The sequence below is a fragment of the Harpegnathos saltator genome, unplaced genomic scaffold (genome assembly GCF_003227715.2).
Source record: "Harpegnathos saltator strain DR-91 unplaced genomic scaffold, Hsal_v8.6 scaffold772, whole genome shotgun sequence".
Taxonomy (NCBI): domain Eukaryota; kingdom Metazoa; phylum Arthropoda; class Insecta; order Hymenoptera; family Formicidae; genus Harpegnathos; species Harpegnathos saltator.
The window spans coordinates 43976-61461 of record NW_020230618.1 but is presented as its reverse complement, the minus strand read 5'-3'; the positions used below and the strand labels follow the sequence as shown (position 1 = coordinate 61461).

The 17486-nt window shown below is 34.2% G+C and overlaps 2 protein-coding genes, 1 long non-coding RNA gene and 1 pseudogene across 12 annotated transcripts in view; 2 read left to right on the top strand and 2 right to left on the bottom strand.

Moving 5' to 3' along the window:
- Nucleotides 1–173: 173 nt before the first annotated feature.
- Nucleotides 174–2811, bottom strand: mRpS5 (mitochondrial ribosomal protein S5). The gene is made up of 6 exons (XM_011142837.3): nt 2271–2811; nt 2050–2145; nt 1617–1964; nt 1215–1445; nt 923–1122; nt 174–589 (listed from the first exon to the last, which is right to left on the bottom strand). Exons 1-6 carry the CDS (start codon nt 2341–2343, stop codon nt 203–205), a joined length of 1335 nt encoding a protein of 444 aa, XP_011141139.1. The 5' UTR covers nt 2344–2811; the 3' UTR covers nt 174–202.
- A 292-nt stretch (nt 2812–3103) lies between these two features.
- Nucleotides 3104–4237, top strand: LOC112590280 (uncharacterized). Its single transcript, XR_003114090.1, has 3 exons — nt 3104–3129; nt 3302–3334; nt 3440–4237. It is a non-coding gene; the product is annotated as an uncharacterized LOC112590280 (long non-coding RNA).
- A 418-nt stretch (nt 4238–4655) lies between these two features.
- LOC112590279 (putative nuclease HARBI1) lies at nt 4656–6656 on the bottom strand (annotated as a pseudogene).
- A 1580-nt stretch (nt 6657–8236) lies between these two features.
- Bruce (BIR repeat containing ubiquitin-conjugating enzyme) overlaps nt 8237–17486 on the top strand; it is a 28170-nt gene continuing 18920 nt past the window's right edge. For 5 of the 10 annotated variants that reach the window (XM_011142830.3, XM_011142829.3, XM_011142832.3 and 2 more), the window contains exons 1-15: nt 8238–8512; nt 9555–9874; nt 10321–10565; nt 10745–11084; nt 11190–12714; nt 12845–13016; nt 13226–13444; nt 13549–13972; nt 14070–14220; nt 14497–14647; nt 14727–14951; nt 15039–15293; nt 15529–15820; nt 16049–16210; nt 16631–16936. In XM_011142830.3, the coding sequence (XP_011141132.1) occupies nt 8335–8512; nt 9555–9874; nt 10321–10565; nt 10745–11084; nt 11190–12714; nt 12845–13016; nt 13226–13444; nt 13549–13972; nt 14070–14220; nt 14497–14647; nt 14727–14951; nt 15039–15293; nt 15529–15820; nt 16049–16210; nt 16631–16936 (4965 nt within the window). In that variant the 5' untranslated portion in view covers nt 8238–8334. Of the gene's footprint in view, nt 8513–9554; nt 9875–10320; nt 10566–10744; nt 11085–11189; nt 12715–12844; nt 13017–13225; nt 13445–13548; nt 13973–14069; nt 14221–14496; nt 14648–14726; nt 14952–15038; nt 15294–15528; nt 15821–16048; nt 16211–16630; nt 16937–17486 lie in introns of all 10 variants that reach the window. The other 5 variants (XM_011142834.3, XM_019841915.2, XM_011142833.2 and 2 more) reach the window with 5 other exon arrangements.

The window sequence follows — 17486 nt, the reverse complement described above, 5'->3', positions numbered from 1 at the left end:
CAAATTTTACGAAAGTTAGTAAATTTTTTCCATTACTTGGTATTATAATTCGAATCTTAGCTAAACAGTCTGACAATAAATCTATAATAAAAATGTAATTAATTCTTAAAATTGTTTTTCAGCATCAAATCTTTCAATATTTTAACGAAGAAAATTTTATTTTGAAACATTTATACATTATATTATAACAATTATATGTTCTTTACTCTACTGTCTCGTTATCTTCGCTTCGCTTTTTAGGAGGAAGTAATCTTGCCTCTGGATACTTTTCGGTTAGAAAACTGTGCAGTCCTCCATATTCTGCCCTTAATTTTATGCTTGTATCATCATGATTTCTTATACGCTCCATTTTCCTCGTTTTTAGTATCCAAGAGTTGTGTCTGGTATAAAATGGCTCACGTTTCTTTTTTTGTAATATTACTCTACCATCCATTATATATTGATGAAAATCAAGAATCTCGCTCACTGGTATTTCCTCTGATTTCCTTACTACTGATGGTGAAGCAACTACTATAGGATAGTTACCGTTTTCAGCTCTAAACTCGACCAAATGTAAACGTTTCTCATCCGCCATTTGTTGATGCGATTTCTGCAAACATTTTTATTTAATGTTAAGTTTGTTTCGTTGTACATTGCAAAAATAGAAGTTAATTTTTAATATTGAGTGTTTTGATATAATATATTAATATATTTTAATAGTAAAATTTTGCCTATATATATATCACCTAAGAAATACAGATATATTTTATTTCTCTGCATTTCTAAATTTTTATCTAATAAGAAATAATAAAGTTTTAATTATTTATAACTCATACATCGATAATATAAAATAAAAAAAATATACATATATATGTGTGTGCATGTGTGTATAGAATTGAGAAGAGATATATGTTAACATATTAATAAATTATTTCACAAATACCTGTTGCAACAAACCGATAAAAAACGCCTTTATAATATGCTGCAAATTCTTAGATCCTTCCACTTTGGCATATAGGTCTTTTATGCCAATTGCCTCACAACATGCTTTTATTGCACGATGACAAATAAGCCCGTATCCTTCATATTTTTTCGTTACAAATATTTTTGTTCTTCCAAACTGTGTGTAAAAATTATGTAGCACTGCAATATACAAAGAGATATAATTTAATACTGTTTACAAAACTGCAGAAATTATATAATGTTTATGCAATGAAAATGTATATATTTCTTACCAGTGTGATCTTTATATCTAGGAATATACATCAGCTTCTGACCTGCTCTATTCTTAGCTGTCTTTAAAGCAGCTTTACTTACAGATGCTTTTGCTAATGCAAAGCCAGCTAGTCCATTTCTATTTCCTGTCACAACAAATGCACTGATCCGATTTTTGCATCCTAAATTACTAGTCATACAACTCACCATTTTACTTTCCAAGACCCAAGTCTCAAAATTGTCAAAAATATCTAAATATATAAAAAATATACATGTATATATATATATATATCATATAATTATAACGTCACTATTATTAAAACATCAAGGAGAGAACTTTATAATATATATAATTAATATATTATATATAAATTTTACGAGTTGAGTAACAATGAAACATTATTACAGTTAGCATTAATCACCTTCTCCAATAGGATCAGGTGGTCCAATTTTTCTGCCACCTATTGAAACACTTGTCCAACCACGTTCCAATGGAGAAAGTTTTATTCGTTTTGGCTTAATTTGACTTTGCCGTAATTTTGCTAACTTTTCCTCCCTTTCAGGATCCACAGGCAATTTCTGTTGTTGAACTAGTTCTCTCCCTCTAAATATAGGAGTATTTAGGCCAGGAAATTGTATAGGAACTTTTCCTACACCAATAATCTGTCCCTTGTTCAAATCTCTTTTTCTTGGTAATCCTTTTGCTCTACCTCTATGTCTTCCTGCATTACTGACACTTGTAACACCTTTCCACAATTGATCCGCAGTCTCTGTAAAAAAAAAGAAAGCATTGTTAAAATACAAATCATTTTTAATAATGTTATTTAGGAATGATTCTATAATAATTTTACTTACTTCTTGAGAAAAATGTTGTATTTCTTACTTCATGTACCAAAGGAACGTAAGTTTTTAACAGATATGAGTGTTTGGCAGACAGTGAATTATATATATCTAAAACAAATTCATAACCTTATTCAGTGAGTATAAAAGTTAGATTGACAAATTAATATAAATTAAATACACGTATAAGTTATACAAAGATATATAAAAATAATAATATATTTCGCTTGCTATACCATTGTTTATAATTTGTCCATTTCTCAACGAATTTCTTATAGTCCCGTAAACACGTAAAACACGAGAAGCCATTGTAAGATCTTTCTCTCTCTTTCTTTAGGAAAGGGGTGTCAAGTTTTCTCTTTCTAGGGGTGCGTTCCAAAACTCTACTCGGAGTAGCGGAGTTAACTCAACGTCGTTCCAAAATGTGGTGTAATTTACTAAATGGGCGGAGCCTAATCGTTCAAAAATTTCAAGTACCCGGAGTTAACTCTTATAACTCTAATTTCGAGGAGGGTTACAAGAGTAAGTTCGAACCGCGCAAATTTAAATTAAGTAACGATCTTAGAATTTGGTTTGTTCGTGTTTAGTGACTTCTTTGAGTTTTCTTCTGAGTTTTTTTCTGAGTTTTCTTGGATATATTATACAGAAAAAAAATTAATATGACTAATTTGATACAAGGAATACATATTGTAATGACTGATAAAGGTGGAATACCAGTAGAGAAAAATGATTCATTGTTAATAATGGATAGGTACATGTAATGGATAGGACAAGAAAGGTAAGTAAGAAGTATTAATCTTATATTGAGGTTAGATTAGGTTAGATTATGTATAATTATAAAACATTTCTTAGTGACAATAGGACACATACACACATTCCTTATTTACAATGGTATTTGTTAGTTACCAGTCCACCTATTGTATCATTATATTTATTCATAACCTAATATGTTGCATGTTTGTACTTGTACAGATAATACTATCTTTACTGTATCAAAATTATCAGAAATATATAAATTTTTTAATATATCTCCAAAAGTTACAGATACACAGGAAAATATAAAAGTTACGAATATACAAGAGAAAACGAAAGAAGGTATATTTTTTGTTATTAATTTTTTAAGAGATAAAAGAATGAATTAAACTTTTTACAATAACTATTTGATATATTTTTTTACAATGTAATTATTCATTTATATTAATCCTAAATATTAATCATAAAATTTTTCATTAACGTTCTTGTTGTTAATATATTAATATGTTTACAGATATTTCTCTTTCTTGTGAAGACAAGGATCATGGTAAGATCAATATATTAATATTTTATATATATCATATATTTTATTTTTATTAGTTTTGAGATATTAACTATTTTGTTAATCTTATGCACTTTTCCATATTTACAGCTGTATGGGAACATTCAACAATTATGTTGTTCTTTTCATTATGGACAGAAAACGCAAACCTTTTCAAAAATGATAAAGTGAGAAATGATATTGTGTGGAAGAAGATTACTGAATTCCTAAATGGAAAAGGTTATATGTATACAGCTAAACAGGTGGAAAATAAATGGAAAAATTAAAAAAAAATTTATATGAAAACAAAGGACCACAATGCCCAGTTTGGGGCATCGTTGAAGAAATGTAAGTACTACGACGAAATGAACAAAATTTATGGAAGATCGCATAGTGTGATGCCTATAGCTGTTGCGTCAAATCTTTGTAAAAGAGATATATCAACAACAGAAGACGAGGAAATAAATTCTGATAATCCAACATTAATAAAGAAGAAAAAAAACGGAAATTTGCAATCATGGAAATATTTTCAAGAAAAATTAGAGAAAAATGAAGAAGCAAGAGAGCGCAGGCATAAAGAGAACATAGAACAACAAAAAGAAGCTTTAGCAACCTATAAAGAATTTATGAGCAAGTTTCTGGAAAAATTATAATTTCTTTATTTATTTCAATATTAACATACTTCCTTGTTCATTTCACTTTTTAATTTTTTGTTTTGAAAATATTGTTCTAAAGGTAATAGACTGCTATTCGATTTTCGTTTTTAACTATATGAATTAATATTGCGAAGTTGTTTTTCGAAAATTAATAAGACAGTTGTATTGAGAAAAAAGTTAAGTATCTGTTAATGTAAAAGATTATATATCTGTTAAAATATTTCAAAGACTAATATAAAAGTGAAGTGATATGTAATATATGAATTATTGAGAGAAAAATTGATAAGTCAATCTTTTTTTCTAATTTGATTTGACATACAAAAGAGCTGTTTTGTATCTCTATCTTAATATTAACTCAAATTAGAAAGGAAATTGATTTTTGCTTCCAATAGCTTATATAACACAAATATTAAAATAAAAGTATGGTAGAGATTTCGTTTTTTTAATAAAGATTATAAATGATGTATACTGTTTTAAACGTTGAACATTTAATACATCTCAAATAAAATATATTTATATTTTATAAAGATGAGAATAAATATAGCTAAGTTTTCTACTCATTTTCCATCTTATGTGTATAATATACAATTGTAGGATTGTATTTCATTTAAGTTTTTATTTATATTATTTATGTACATATAGCTTCTGCATGTAATATTTCATTTCTCTTATATAAAATAAAAAAATATATTGAAATATAATTATATTGATAACATCACAGGTTACTATACTCTTTCTCTAAATAAATTTTGTGCAATGTTATTGCATTTTATTACACCGTCATTGTCGTATTGTTCTTCAACTTATCCATGATGCTCTTCTTGCTCTGCATCACGTTCCCTTCTTTGTTCTTCTTCAATCAGATAAGTTTCTATTTCTTCACCAGAGTTTAAACATATGTTATGAAAGACGCAACCGGCTAATATAGTTGCTGGTATCAAATCAATGCATGCCATATGCAAATATTTGAAACGTCTAAAGTGGCCTTTCAATAATGCAAATGCTCGCTCAATTGTTTGTCTGGTTTGACATAATATATGATTAAAATTGTTTTCAATCTGTAAGAAAAAATATATAAAATAAAAATATAAGAAACATACACATACCACAAAGGGAGAGGGAGAGAGAGGGAGGGGGGGGGAGAGAGAGAGAGAGAGAGAGAGAGAGAGAGAGAGAGAGAGAGAGAGAGAGAACGAGCAAAAAATTCCATATCAATATAGTTTCAACAAATTAAGTTAGAATAATTTAATATTTGGTTTTAGAATTATAAAATATACTTACTTGTGTCAAATGACCATTATCTTTAAAAGCTATCAAGCACCAACTCAGTAAGGGATAAGCTTTATCCCCTATAATAAATTCCTTGTTTGGAAAGAATAAGCGACGATTTCTATGAATAGCCTGCCACAAATCAGAATTTCTGAAAATTCTAATATCACTTACTGACCCAGGATATCCAGCAAAGCAATCAATGAAATGTAGGTCTGTATCACATACAGCTTGAAGTGTAACTGCATGTTCTGCATTTTCTTGTCAGATAAGATTGAGCATTTATCTTCATAATAAAATAAATAACTAATATTAACATTAATACAACTTCTTGATGATGAAAATAAAAAAATATTAAGTTGGAAATAAAATAAAATAATGTTGTAGATATTTACATATGGTGCTGGAATTTCAATATGTGTACAGTCAATAACACCAATAACATTTTGAAGACCAGCTATTCTTGCAAACTTCTCCATTATAACATTTATGTGATCCACAGATGGCCATTTGATAAAATTGGTTCCTATATCATAAAGAGCTTTAACAACACGTCTTATACAATGGTTCAGTGACAATTTGGCCAAATCAAATTTAAGCCCAACAGGTCTGTAACAACATAAATGTTCTTTATTATGAATATTCTTATTCATGTGCATGCTAAAAAACAAATAACTATATATGTATTAATTATATAGATAACTTATATAGATATATTTTATATAAAAAATATTTACCTGTATGAATCAGGAGTTGCCAACAGCCATAATGTTGCAAGTAATTGCACTCTTGGTTTTATATAGGATCTGCCTATAATATTTATTTTAGATAGTCTTAGACTTAATATATTTTCCAATACATGAAAAGTATCTGGGGTCATATGAAAATGTTGTTTGAATTGTCCTGTTGAAAATCTTGGAACAACGACTTCCACATAACCTTCAATACGTACATTCTTCTTTCCTTTTTTTCTTATATGTAATTTTTCCGTTAGCATATATATTTCTTCTTCTGTTTCACTTTCGCTCTCATTGTTGTCCATATATGTAAATAACATTTTTCTAAATATTTCATTAATAAGAATAAATAACTTCGTATTATTCACATTCATGTATATAAATATAAATATATATATATATCTGTGCCGCATTTAGAGAACACTTCCCGTTCAAAAACGCCGAGTTAACCCACGTTACTCCCTTCTACTCTGTTCTCCCACCACTACGAAGCCATAGAGTTGACTCGTAAAGAGAGTTGACGAGTAAAGTTTTAGAACGCAGCCTAGAAGTTTCTCGATGCTCAAGGATCGATATCAGGATTCTCGTATAGATAAGACGTAGCAGGACGTATCGTACGACGAAAGGAGACCAGTACCGCGATTCTGTAACTCGTTATTGGAGTTAACGACACTTTCGTTATCGTTGCGCAGCTTTTCTACGGTATACAAAAGCTGCGCAACGATAACGAAAGTGTCGTTAACTCCAATAACGAGTTAAGCCCGTATCAGACTATGGATTGGGATTGAAATTAGATTGAAATTTGACCAATTGAAAAAGAGAAAATAATCTCAAGTATAGTAAACTTACTCCTGATTGGTTAAATTTCAATCCAATACTCAATCCCAATCCGTAGTCTGATACGGGCTTTACAGAATCGCGGTACAGTGGTGTAATTCTTTAACTCGTTATTGGAGTTAACGACAGTTTCGTTATCGTTGCGCAGCTTTTCTACGGTATACAAAAGCTGCACAACGATAACGAAAGTGTTGTTAACTCCAATAATGAGTTAAAGAATCGCGCCGCAGGGTACCTATAATGGAACTCGTCGGAATCGATTCCGATCGAATTTATTCCGTTATTTCCTAGATTTCTATTGTCTTTTCTAGGGGAAACGGAATTATTCCGATCGGAATCGATTCCGACGAGTTCCATAATAGGTACCCAGCAGCTGGATTCTGTAAAGCCAGCGGCACACGGTGCTTCTTTTCGTGCTGGATTGCTTGCTGGATGAAAATACTGCGTTCTGATTGGTGCATTTCCATCCATCTTCGGAAATGTACCAATCACAACGCAATATTTTCATCCAGCAAGCAATCCAGCACGAAAACAAGCACCGTGTGCCGCTGGCTTTATTGTTGCGTAGTTTTTATATACCGTAGAAAAGCTGCGCAACGATAATGAAAGTGTCGTTAACTCCAATTACGAGTTACAGAATTCAGGACCAGAAAGGAAATGTATTGTATAGCTCAGCTTCTCACCAATAAAATGTATTTAAACACGAACACGGTTAAACTTATACATAGTCATGATCTCAATAGACTCGTTAATTCGACTCGCTTTATTAGCTTTTCTCAACAAGACTATATTCGACTTAACCCTTTCGACGCTTGACAGAGTGTGTCTCTTTTTAATTCTCCTCTTTTCGACAAGCTCGTTCTCTCACGAAGATTGACACATGCGCAGTATCATGACTCCAACGCTCATAGCCAATTATCGGCTCTACATACAGTGCAGTTACAAGTCTACACCTTACACCACCATTTTTAAATCAATAAATTAAATTAGTAAGGTAAAAATATATTTCTATGAAATTTGATATCACAAATCACAAATTGTTACATCAGTATAAAGAAATTTGCTAAAAGCAAGAAAAAAATGTTCACTGAGTTTTTACAAAAGAAAATAAATCATTTATCGAGTAGCATGTAGAGTCCATTCCATGCTACCGCTTGAAACTATTTCTCTCAAATTGTTTCGAGTATCAGTATGTATATCAGTATTATACGAAATTCATATTGTTCTGTTTCGACTATCCAATAGAAAAAATTTACTTCCTAGTAACCCTAGCTAACGATATTCTTATTTCTAGGAAATCAGTTCTCCTATTGGATATCAGAATTTATCGAAATTGGATGCAATGTGAATCCTCCGTTATCGGCTTCGAGTGGGAGGATGACTGTCGGCTATATTCAGAGCGATGTGCTGACGTTCTACTCAAAGATGGCGATGACGAGTGCGCCATGTTTTTCGTGATGTTCGAGCGTTAGAGAGATTTTTGGGTATCCTGATTCGCATAAGCAAAATGGCTGATGATGACCCGTGGTTACTGAAGGAAGACGGTTGCTTGAACGTGGACACTGAGTGCAAGAGTATTATCTATCACGCCAATTTAAATGTTCTACTCATCACCACTAGCAGCGCACAAGTATACGTATTCGATGTCAATTCCGGCGTAATCCTGCAAAGAAGTACTCTGTCCGGTGAGCATGTAGCTCATTGTAGATCGATTTTCGTCAACGAGTGATGACTCCGGGAGAAAATAACGCGTCTCTTCCAACTGTCGTGAGGAATCCAACGTTTACAGAATACTATGCAATACTGCTTCATGGTCAAGGTCGCCGTACGTTTCGGCGTTTAACATTAGACGCGTTTAAATCATCTCGCGGCAATCTGTCTCTTGCACGAAAATATTAACTTCACGTTAAATAATTCGTTAGAAAACTCTCAGATCGCTCCTTTCTTACTATGTTACATTACCCTTTTTGCACTAAAGATGGAAGAGGTATACATCCAGAGAAAAAGAGACGGAGAGAAAGAGAGGGAGAGAAAGAGAGAGAGAGAGAGAGAGAAAATAAGGAAGCAGAGATATTGCAAGAAAGGACAAAAAGTTTGATTCAAAGAAATAAATTCATTGGCTTATTGTTTGCAATCTATTTTATTGATTTAAATTTAGCATTAATATCTGTTTCCATTGATTGTGTCTTTTGTGCAACTTTTTTTAGGTTTTGGATTTATATAATAGAGCAGAAAATATAATATAATACAATTATAAGAAAGAAAGACAGCAGATTGTTACCTAGTACTGATTATATTAATAACATAAACATTTCAGCAGTAATCCTATTATTCTTATCAAAATAATTTGTTTCATATTCTTATTGATTTATGTTCTTACTGATCTTTTGCAAGGTAATATTTTTTACTGATGATATTTTTTGATTCCTATAATTGTAATAATAAAAATATTTTTTTGGACTTTCTTTCAAAACCAGATATGAGAATTGTTTATGTTTGTCAAAGTTAAAAATTTTACGTGTATACTCTCTGTATAAATTTTTAAAAATTATATATGTATAGAAAATTTCAACATTAATCATCTAATTTAATTTTAATTAAATAAATAAATATATATTTGCAAGTCTCTTTTAGTATTATTAAGGATATTCAGGTAAATTATATTATTGTGTAGTTTCAAAAAATTATATAATAGCAATAACCATATTGTAATGGTGATTGTTATAGGTAAACCAAATGGGAAACTGCAAGGAGTGTATCTATCCAATGGAATAGACAAAGTGCTATATACAGATGGTCGGGGGATTGGTATACGCAGTGATTACAACGGGGTCCTTTTGTTAGATACTATTTTGCAAACTCCAGTTTCTAAGAGTGAAGATGTTGTGAAATTGGAATTGCTACTGTCGGAAGCTGCGTTGCTACTTCAATGTCTTCAATGTGTAGAATTGCCAGGAGTAGAGCATTTATTGGAGGTATTGCAAGAACTTTCAAGTAAAATAGTTGCAGCGCAAACGAATCAGAAGAAAGGTATTAAAGCTCAAAAAGTAAGTATACATAATCCACAACACTAATCTTATTATTTTAAATCTATCATTGTTTTACACAATGTTTGGTATGAACTACAATTTAGGCCTAATCTTTTTACTAGATTATAACAAACAATTGTTACAAAAGTTGTATAGAAAAACAATTATTTCTTATTCAACTTATCTCATATGCATCTAAGAATTGAATATTTAAACATTCAAGTTGTCTTTCATATGTAAATTTTATATACTAATATATTTATTGGGAAATGTTTAATTCTAAGCTCACTATAATTATATTATGCAAATGTCACATTAATTATTTAACATTAGCCACAAATTTATTTTATATGAACATATGTATTACCTTATTAATATTGTAGAAAGGAGGAAAGGAAGTAAACATATTGTATTAGCTATTTTAATATTAAAATATCACAAATAATAATAGTAATTTTTATCAGTGGAATACAATATGCTTGGAACTGCCACATGGGTCTTTGAAGCTCGTGTGCTCTGGCTTAGTGATGGAATTAAAAAGGCAAAATCGACATATACCAGCATTGCCCATTGCTTCTGCAATCAATGAACGACTGAATGGCCTATTGCCTGGCCTTGCGTTAGAAGGTGGTCCCGCTGATAGAGCGCTGATGTTTAGCGAAGCAGCACGTCGTGATACTTTTCCAAAATGGCCACACATGAATTACAAGTATGTAATATGTAAGATACTATTTTAAGTGTTGAAAATTATATTTAATTGAACATAGAAAGTAACTGTTGTTAAGAAACTACATAAAAAGTATATTAAGTAATCAAGAATCAATGAGCATCGTGTATATGACGGTAACAAAAGTTCAGTGAATTAAAATATAATAAAATATATTCCAGATGGGCTTTACCTGATCAAATGGCGCAGGCTGGTTTCTATCATGAGCCAAATGCTACTGGTGACGATAGAGCAATGTGTTTCACTTGTAACGTCTGTCTTGTATGTTGGGAGCCTACGGACGAACCGTGGTCGGAGCACGAGAGGCATTCACCTGCGTGTCCGTTCGTTAAAGGCGAATATACACAGAACGTTCCACTGTCTGTTACCTTAGCGACTGCTCCCGCTCGCGAAGTGGGTGATACAGTGGATATCATAGGTACTACAAATGTCACGGGCCTTGCGGCTACAGCCTCTTCTGACGGTTTTATATATATCTGGAATATAACAAATCAGCTGAAGGTAAACGCTTGAGAATTTTACTAGAATATGTCGAATATGCGATAACTGAGAATCTTCTCCAAGATCCTATCTTGCTTAACACAAATTTCTTTTTTCTTTTGCTAGAGAGAAGTATCATTTTATATATCTCTCTCGGATCAAGAGGTGAACAATAAGGAATCTATACAGTTTTGCGCTACAAGGAATATAACGACTTCATATTTAACGAATCTAAGCTCGGACACCGCACCGCTCTCGGAATATAAATCTTCGTCCTTTTATAAAATACAGGTTACGGCTCTCTCGGTGGTAGGACCTCCGATATCGCCGAAGGAGGACGCGAAAAGCACCACTAGTTCCACAACGTCGTCCATAAATGTCGAGACGTCGGACTATAAAATACGACCGTGTTTAGTGTGCGGAGTTACAGTGACAGTTAATAATCCTTCGCAATTAAGGACCTTAGAGAATGTATGGGCCGCATCGACCGATCTGGCGAGCTCATCTTCGCTGGTTCGCGCGATGAACAGTGTAAATAGTGCTGCTAGTGATACTTTAGATATAATGAAGGTAGCGGGTGATAGATGCGTACCATCAAGATTGCATTACTTAGTATTGTACGATTTTCATCATAAAACCGCGACGGCACAACCCATTAAGGAGGACAACTCCAAAGAGTCTAAGACTAAGAAGACTCTGTCCGGTACGGGAACTAGCGCTAGTTCGAATGGAGGTCGCCAAGAGAGCTTGTATCAAGAGCTCTTTCTCGGTAAATTTTTATACGAAGTGCCAGTTATTGAAGATGTGGACTCAGAAATGGTCGTCGGCTCGCATTACGACGGTATCTTTCCAACCATCGATCTGACCGCCTCGTCCTCCAATGGCATTTACTCTACTCCCATTGGCATCACCGCACCGACCACGTCGACCCCATATGATTCCAATTTTAACCCTATCAACAGCTCAGCTCACTTCGCATCAACATCCAATTTGACAACGATAAATAAGAAGAGCTTAGACCTTATGAAGATCACTAAGGCTGAGCCGGTGGTTATCAAGACTCTAGCTATAAACGCTCCGGATTCCCTTCGTATCACTTATGTATCTCCGACTAAAGATGGAACACACTTGTATGTCGCGATGTGTCCCTCAACGGATAACACTTCTGCCGAGCTTTCCTCGTTGAACACTAATCAGATGGACATCGACGACGAGAGCGATTTCTTCCCACAGAAGAGTTATATGTATTGGGACCATAGCGACACTCAATCTGGCAAACTGATAAATGACGAGACACACAGTAACGAGAACAATACGAATGTTCTGTTGCTCGTATATGCCTTGGACTTCTCGGGGCAGGTGGTGAAAGTGACGTCAGAACCGTTGGTGAAGCGGGAACTTCCTCTGGAACAGGCGCCGATTGAACACGAGCTTCTGCCATTGCAGGAGAAGCAAAAGTCCACGACGTCTTCTCTCAATCCTTCAAGCGTTAATCCGACTAGCAATTCGGCTGCTCAGGAACAGGTTGTCGGACAAGTCGCTCTGGTGTGTAAGGACGGCGTAGTCAGATTGTTAAATCTAAGCACGTTGAAAACCGTAACCGAGGCTAGGTTAGAGGGAAAGAAATTTATCTCTGCGACTTATTGCAACAGTAAGTTTCCCCTTGACAGAGAAAAGTAAATGTGAGAGTAGATGGCTCCTGTGCGCAGGACGCCTCATCCGAAATATTTGTGGAAATACGTCGGAGAGTTCGTGTTAAAATCATTGGGTTGCTTTTTTAGGCTTGGAAAGGCTATGTGTATGCACGAGCGACGGCACGCTGCATTTCTTCGTTACAGCAGAGGAGGAAGACTCCACGGAGGAGAAGGAGGACGTTGAAGATGTGATCATGGCTGACAAAGAGAGTTGCCCTAACGAAAATACGGCTCCTAACACGTCCACATCGACTTGCCAGTAAATTATCAATAATTTTGAACATTTCGCGTTCAATTTAATATAAGCGAGTAATAAGCGAGCGTTTCGAGAATTATTTTGATTATTTATTTTTTTTTTAAGCAAATTTCACTTTTAAGTAATACTTAGCATTCGTTTATTCGTTTTTAAGTATTTATTTTACGTATATTTAACATATATTTAACGTATATATATTCTAAATATTGCAGCGATCAATTATTGGCACACAAGACGAATTTCTCTTACACGGACTTACGGCTCTTATATGAACTTACAAGATTCGATCGACATTCGCCTGCGTATAGCGCGACAGTTCCTCCGTGTTGGAGCGAAATGATGCAAGCCCAGAGACAAAGACGTCATCCGCAGCACCTTCATCAATCGGAAGATCAACATCATACAAGAACTTGGCGGCTGCAAAATGACGCGTAAGTCGACCGAGTCAGCTTCCGAGTAGAATATATATTTTGCACATAAGGTGTACAATTTCTGTATACAATGAAATAACAAAATTCTTTGCATCTGATAATAGGACCACATGGGACGAACATGTATTTGAACTTACGTTACCTCGAAGTGCGTCTGGAAGTATAGGGCACGTTGATGTTCGATTTACCTTGCATTCGTTTTGTCAAGAATTGCCGACTATTCAAGTAACACTGTTGAAGCAAAATATAAAAAGAATCGGCCACCAGAAAGCATCGTCCACTCCAGTAGACGAAAGAATAGACTTTAATATAGGAAGCGACCAAAGGAACGAAAATCCAGTCATCATAGAGGAATATCAGCGCCAGCACAACACCGAGATCTTGTGCGGTCCTATCGACTTGCATCGTTGCATGGATCTGTCCTGTCGTTCGGGATGCGTGACGTTAACAAGCCCAAAGTTGTTCCGTTCGAAAGTTCGAACGTTGCTCGTTCATATTAAAGCATTAGTAGATCAGACGAAAGATAGTGTAAGTAATTTTTTTTAATTTGGCTATGATTTATATTTTTATGTTCGAGTTATAATATCGAGCGAGGAAATTTACTTTAATTTTTTTCATTTCGAAGGCATCTGCGAAAACGAAAGTGAATCTATTTGAGACTAAACCACCTACTTGCAAAAAGTTAAGGATATTTGAGGTACGTCCCCTTGTATCCAATAGCACTGGGGAACGACTCGACGAGGGTGGTAATAGCAAAAAATTAGGATGTTACGTTGGTAAATATAATTTGAAATTTATTAGTCTGAATAAATGTACGAAAGTAAATACTTTTATGCATATATATTGCATTATGTATATATTAAAATTCCTTATAATAATTAATATATTAAACATACAGTATAAATATATAAAATACAGTGAGCATATGAAATATATAGGTATGATTCATAAAAAGAAAAAATTCCTTTTGTATATTTTATATGTACATACAGTAATGTGTTATACGTTGAATTTTTATGTTAGGAAACTACATATGCTTATTTTTATTTAAGGTTGTAACTGGATTCACGAAATTTCGATTACGATAAGGTCGGTACGTCCTACTGATATACCAAACGAGAGGCTACAGAGATGTGCGATGTTGGAATCCAAAACTTTCTTTGATAATCTTCTGAACGTTGCCTGCTTGCAAGGATCTCTCGAGTAAGTGACGGAAGTGGCAAGAGCTGATTTATATCTGCAGGACATCAACAAGTTCATACACGGATAATTGTATTTGCAGTTCTCCTGTCGTACAATCTATCGCTCTCGATATTCTGGTATGGACAGCCTCAATAAGATTAACGAGATTACGTAGCGCACAGAACAGCTCTGAGATGAAAGCTCTTCAGCTGGAGACGATACGCTCTGTGCAAGGACGACTGTCCAGCTTATTGCGAACGTGTCTCTTGCATGCTGGCAGAAGTATAGCGCATAAATGCGTCAAATTAATTGTTCTTTGCAGTGGGTGAGTCTATGGCGGATCATACGAATTATTACGGTAGTTACACTGATGGAATTTTGTAAAAACGAATTTTTCTATGATTTCTCTCAGAGGATTTTATAATATAGACGATCCGCCAGTTCAAACCTTCGACGAGGCTATGCTTTCCGTTCTGGTAAACTTATTGCCATCAATCATGGATGTGCAATGGGCTGGTTCATTGAGATGGTTGCAGTTACTCATAACTAGATTTTTACCGTTGGACAGAAATCACAGCATCGCCCAGAAATGTGTCTCTTTGGTACAGCAGATAGCTACTGAGTTATCCAATAGAGTAAATCCTTACCATTTGCTGCTTGCGACAAGGTAAAGCAATATATATTTTAAGTGTGTACACATCTCTCCCATTTTAATGTCTATATAATTCATAAAATAAATGACAAAGGCTCTTTAATACGTGAAATTATAATAGGAACAGAAGAGCCATGTTAAAAAAATGTAATAAATATCTTGTTCTTTTTTAAGCTTCTCTTTAACGGATTCTTCTCTTGCTACTATGTGTGATTTTGTGTTATATAATTTTAATGCTTTTCTTTTATAGATTTGGTTTATACAACACACCTTTTGAGACGGAATTGTTTGACTTAGAACCACCAATACTACCGAAGTTTAGTTCAACACCAGTTACATACGCGTCGGTTGTAACGGACGAGCAAACAGGCCCGTCTATGACTTCGTCGAGTTCCGCGCATTTGCCCAAATTCGCTCATTGTGCGCATTCCATCGATTTGAGAGACCTGCTCACACTGCCTACGCATCCTGCTAGTGAATTTGTAGTACCTAGTAAATTGAAGGCATTATGCACTAACCACAATATGAAAGGTCTCCTTGAGGTAACATTACTTGATCGTGTGAATGGAGAAATTATGGAGTAAATATGGGTGCCTCATCGATTTCCTATTTTGAATCACGGAAGTTGAATTTCTTTAAAAAAAAAGTATTTCTTTAAATCACGGTGTAAAGTTTAAGAGGAGAATTGATGAGGATAAGATCCCACATATTTACTGGCATTTCCTTCGTTTGCCCCGTTTGTGACATTGCCAACGTCGAATGTGATTTAGGTCGAACCCCTCCATTTTACCTGCCATGCCGCCTCCGACGGTACGAAGATGGAAAATATTGGTCCTGGTATGAGTACAATTAACATTGGACCTACTCTCTATGATAATACAACAACAAACAACGGCGGTGCATCCGATGTCAAAATGGTACATTATACTTACGTGAGTATTCTACGCGTTATAGATCCAGTACAGAATTGCGATGAACATTCCGATCCTGGTGCGACAATGCGCATCGTCTTATGACGATAATAAAAAAAGCGATGCAAAACAATACGGTTGAAGAACATTGGCGTGTAATAATGTCCAGACGATCATAACGTTATATTTGTAAGTGTACGTTGCGCTAGTTCCATAGTATGACGGATTTTAATACGATTCTTACAGTCTACGGGATAGCGTGCTAAGTAAAGCCTTAGCATTCGTAGAGTAGGCAGACGAATCACTCTCTCTTTTTCTGAGTCTTAGACATGTCCGCATATATACGGTATAGGTGTTTTTTTTTTTTTTTTTTTTTTTTTTTTCCAGAGTAGACTCAATTTCTTAATTGAGATAGAAATATTAATTGTACACACATTGTAGAACTTGGATGCTGGATCGCTAGGACCAGATGTTCAGGCTAAATCGTCAGCTACATTAAGCGATCTGCTTAGTATGTATACAGGAAGAGCGCTAAAGAAGCCATCTTCACAACTATTGCTCACACCTGATGAACAATCAGACTATGACGAAGCTAACGACACGTCTGGCGATAACCAGACTTGGCATAGCACACAAAACAATATGCCTAGTTCACATATATTAAGTTCCATTGTAACAAAAGAAAAATCATCAGTACAAAATATTGATACTGCTATAAACAAAGTTGAGGAGGGCAATCCTAAAAAGGTAGATTATATTAGAACGAAGACACGCACCATTCTTTCTTTTATTCTTCGTTTCTGAGTTCAGCAATACAATTGTTTCTTTCTCTCTCTTTCTATCTTTTCTCTTTGTTGTTTATTCTCGCTTTGTTAATATGCTGTAATTGAAATACACTCGCATATGTACGCATATGTAGGTTGTAATTGAGGCACACTTTCGTTATAGAACTCTCTTCTCATCTGTCAGACGCAGTTGAGTGATGTTGAGCGCAAATTGCATGAGTTACAATACCTATGATGAATTTCGTACTTCATGTTACAATATCGTCCTTGCATATAATACCAGTTTCTATACAATCATAGGTTTCTCTTGGAGGTCCTCCCATTTCTTTTGTTGTTGTTCATTTACAACCACAAGTGCTACCACAAACTAGTTTTATATTAACACTACCGTGTAAACAGTTATTTGCATTTTTATATGTGCAAGTAGTAAACATAGTTTCAGTTCTCCTTTTGTACACTGGCTTTATTATTTGATGCAAAAAATTAGGGCTAGTTTAATATTTTTTTTATTA

Coding starts and splice junctions, on each gene's coding strand:
- mRpS5 (XM_011142837.3), bottom strand. CDS start 2,343: ATGGCTTCTCGTGTTTTACGTGTTTACGGGACTATAAGAAATTCGTTG. Junction 1,446..1,616: donor ACCTGATCCTATTGGAGAAG/GTGATTAATGCT, acceptor TTATATATTTAG/ATATTTTTGACAATTTTGAG. Junction 590..922: donor TTATCGGTTTGTTGCAACAG/GTATTTGTGAAA, acceptor AAATGTTTGCAG/AAATCGCATCAACAAATGGC.